The following is a 4,079-nucleotide window of genomic DNA, read 5'->3' as shown; positions in this document are numbered from 1 at the left end:
TCCAGGCAGGATGCAGGATGCGGAGGACCTGACACTTCTTGGAAACTCTTGGAAATGGCTCCCGCCCCGGCACCGTAGGGGGCTGCGCACCCCGGGCGGGCGCTCGCCCCTGCTGCGCTGCTGAGCCGCGCTCGGATGGAAGGCCCCGAGGCGCTGTCCCTGCGCTCCGCCGTCGGCTCGGGCTGAAAAAGTTTCTCCATGGTTCCTTTGTGTAGCCCGAGCGCCCGTTCTCTGGCTGCGAGCTGCCCCAGTCTTCCCGGGTAAGTGAGCGATATTGTTTGCTTACAATGCTGCCATTTTGAGCAATCCTGTCTGTCCCCGGCCCCCGAGCGGCCCCTCCCCAGCCCTCCTGCCCGAGCCCGGGTCCCCCGGGCGGGTGTTCGGGAGAGTAATTTTCCTGGGCGGGCTACACGGCATGCGCTGCCCAGATAAAAGCGAGTTCAGGATTGCCCTCACTTCGCTCCTGCCTGTTTTCTTTCCAGAGGCGGACTCCCAGCTGCTGCACTCATGTGACTCCAACATACATAAGCAGACCTAATAAGAAGGGCAAGGGGCTCGCTGCCCTGCCAGTGAGGGACCGGGGGTCGAAAACCTGGGTCGAGTCCCGGGCAGGGCAGGGCGCTCCCAGTCCTGTGGGCTCTGAGCCTCAGACACCGAGTGGGGCTTAATCCATCATGAGCCGGGAACTTGAATGTCTCTCTTGGAAGCGGTCGTATTTTTAGACATCCCTCCTTTGCTTCCCCATCCTCCATTCCTTAACCACCCAAAGACCAGCCCTAGGCAGTAAATTGCTAGGGCAGCCAAGCTCGAATGATAAGTTTGTTTTCCTTCGTTCTGTATGAAGAAAACCTCAAAGGTGGGTTTTCCGTGCCATCTGACCTTTATCAGTATTTCCCGTCAGATGGAAATACATAATAAAGGAGTTCAGGCTTCAGCAGAGCTGAAGGAATAATAAACTAGGGAGTTAATTACTAGCTGTTAAACTAATTTTAAAGATCTTCTGTAAGCGATTTGTTGAAACCCATTCCAGTCTTCCTTACACTCCACCCAGAGCCAAAGCTGCCTTGCTGAGGTGAAATACAGGTGTGGACCTTCCTCTCCCAAGACGTCCAGCACCCATATCAATGCCCAACAAAATGTTAGCCTTTCTCTCCTCTGGGAGAGCCACCTTGCCAACTGAGTCTGGGTTTGCTTCTAAAATGTCTGGCTTCCTCAATCCTTCTCAAAATCATCACAGGTCTTCAGATTATTACATTAAAGATGCTAGAGTCTAAGCAGTCTTTGTGTTACAACTACGTAATGAATGTGTTCATTTGGGGGTGGGAGGAAGGGATGGACAGTAAGCTACTCTGGTTTTGGGTTTTTTTTTTTTTTTTTTCAATCTGTACTTACTGGTGCAGCTCCTTAAAAACAAAATTCAAAAGGTTTATAGATGTCTCTCTACTAACCCTCTGTAACCTACCTCATGTTTAACCCCTCTCTAACCCACCTGGCGTTCCTCCTTACTGAAAACCAACCAAGTTCGAGGAGATACTGATTTGCAAACATTAGAAATAGTTGATTACCATTTGATTTTCCACCAGTGGAGGAATGATCCTGCCTGAACTGGTATGATGGAGGTGAATCAAGGGCCAAAGCTCTTCACCCAGGCACCAATTAAAAGCAAAATTCTACCGAAGTAATCCCACATTTCCAAAGGGTAATTTATTCTAAAACATTATTTTATAAAGGATATAATTCCCAAAGGCTTGTGAGTGATATCTAAGCCTTTCAATTTCATACAATGCCCTTAATTTTAACATCTCTATTATAGAAGGGAACACAACCAATGGAACAGAAAATGTGTTACTCTGGGGATCCAGTAGGATTGAAATTTTTAGAAGCTGACAGATATCCACAGAGATGCATCTGTGCATTTACCTACCCAAGCTTTATTATAAACAACTAAACTTCCTATAGGAGAATCCATTGACTGTTGCTGCCCTCCTTTCCTAAAAATGACCTCATAAGAAAAAGATGAAAACAGCTCTCACTTGGGGAAATGTCATTCTACAAATCGTTATTATGTAGACTGCTGTACCTAGTTAACTGCCTCCTCATTTGAATATTTGGATTGTTTAGAATGTGCTGTTGGCACAGTAATAAGGGGTCGGAACGCTATTATGGCAGAGTTTGTTTTTTAGTTTTTGTTTTGTTTTGGTTTTAGATTGGAATTTTCCCATATGAGAAAAAGATCTTTCTCTTGGAGATTCCGGGGGACTTCTCAAATTCCCTGATGAGATCTAGCACATGATACCTTTAAGGGAGTTCCTCTGAGGGAGGAGAGGAAGCCAGAAGGAAGAGCGCAGTTACATAACCAGTTACCTAAAACTAAATATTCCACCCCAAGAAGCTGTCCAGATGTTGCAAAAGAGAAATGAGGAAGCGGCTGTGGAGGGATCAGCTTGCCTCTAGCTGTAAGAACAGTGATGGCTGGGAGACCAGTTGGTGGAGGGATCCATGGTCAGAGCACTGACATAGTTCTCTACTGTTCTAGCCATGAACTCTTTATTAGTTATCTCGGGTAAATAGTCCGTCTGCCAGGATATGACTTTTAATTCCCATCCAGTGAAATGATTTCCTTTTGTCTTTATAAATCAGTAACTTTTGTGACTGTTTTCGGGACTGTGGGCCCCACACTGACAGATCTCTGTGCTCCGTTAGAGACTTGGAACTCTGGGGCAGCTCCCTTGAGAAAGCCAGGAAAGCCCTCGCCCACTATCGCCGAGTCCCACATTTATTGATAGATTTTACTAATGGTCAGAACGCCGTTGGCTGTCAGGCAGGAGCGTTTGAAATGAGCACTGCTGGAATAGTACCTACAGAGTGAGTGGAGGATGCGGGGGTGGGGGGCGGGGAGAAGGAGGTGGACTCTCAAAGTGTTTTATCGTCTCTGATCAATTATTGCAACAACGCTTCTCTTCCCTAATCCATTTCCCGCACACCCTGGTCTCTACCTAGGGCACTCCCGTTAGCGGGTAATGGCCCTGGGACGAGGGACACGCACGTGGTGGGACCCGGGAGCGAGACCATGGCAGCCCGTGGGATGTTGCTGCAGCCAGGCCTACACCCTCTGACTGTCTTCCTCTGCTTTGCAGTGGGAGGAGGTGGCGGAGCAGCTAGTGGGCAGCTGGTGCCCCCGCCCCAGCACAGGCCTCCGCCCCCAGGGGCTAGCCCCGCACTGCACCCGCTCGCCATGATCGCCACCGGCGGCCTGCTGAGGATTTCCGCCAGAAAGCAGGATCCCCTCCGCCCCCCGAGCCAAGTCCCCAAGCGCAGGCGGAAAGCCAAGAAGAGGCGCAAGAACGACGTGGTGGTGGTGAAAGGCAAGCTGAAGCTGTGCTCCGTCTCTGGGCTCATCGCCCTCTGCGGGATCCTGGTGCTGATGGTGGGCATAGCCTTGGCGGTGGTGGGCTACTGGCCCAAGGCCAACGGGACCAACAGGGAGGGGGGTAAGCAGCTGCCGCCCGCAGGCAGCGGCCACCGCGTCCCCACCATGACCAACAGCAGCAGCAGTGGCAGCAGAAACCGGTCCAGGAAGCACCCGGGGCCTCCGGAGGGTGTCACCGCCAGTTCCGTGGGCGCGCCCAGGAGTACGCCTCCAGCACGGTCCTCCGCGCCCTCTTCGTCCTCTCCTACGTCCGTGGGCTTCTTCTTCCGCATCTTCTCCAGCTACCTACACTCGGACAAGCTCAAGGTCTTTGGGCCCCTCATCATGGGCATCGGCATCTTTCTATTCATCTGCGCCAACGCAGTGCTCCATGAAAACCGGGACAAGAAGACCAAGATCATCAACCTGCGGGACCTCTACTCCACCGTCATCGACGTGCACAGCCTCCGCGCCAAAGACCTGGCAGCCGCCGCGACTGCGGCAGCCGCCGCCGCCTCCTCCTCGTCCTCCGCCCCCGCCTCGGCGCCCCCAGGGGCCGCGCCGCTCAACGGCTTCCTCAGCTACGTGCAGTCGCGGGGCCTGGAGCTGAAGCCCGGAGGCTGCGGCGGCGCCGGGGACGCCTTCGGGGCGACGGCGATGCTGGGCAGGG

The 4,079-nt window shown here is 52.7% G+C and overlaps 1 protein-coding gene across 1 annotated transcript in view; it reads left to right on the top strand.

Moving 5' to 3' along the window:
* The first annotated feature begins 6 nt into the window (after positions 1–6).
* TMEM200C (transmembrane protein 200C) overlaps positions 7–4,079 on the top strand; it is a 7,043-nt gene continuing 2,970 nt past the window's right edge. The window contains exons 1-2 of the mRNA XM_024763667.1: positions 7–260; positions 3,138–4,073. Of these exons, the coding sequence (XP_024619435.1) occupies positions 3,236–4,073 (838 nt within the window). The 5' untranslated portion in view covers positions 7–260; positions 3,138–3,235. The remainder of the gene's footprint in view (positions 261–3,137; positions 4,074–4,079) is intronic.

Source organism: Neophocaena asiaeorientalis, unplaced genomic scaffold, assembly GCF_003031525.2.
Source record: "Neophocaena asiaeorientalis asiaeorientalis breed wild unplaced genomic scaffold, Neophocaena_asiaeorientalis_V1.1 scaffold110, whole genome shotgun sequence".
In the NCBI taxonomy this organism is placed as follows: Eukaryota; Metazoa; Chordata; class Mammalia; order Artiodactyla; family Phocoenidae; genus Neophocaena; species Neophocaena asiaeorientalis.
This window is presented reverse-complemented; position numbering and strand designations above follow the sequence as displayed.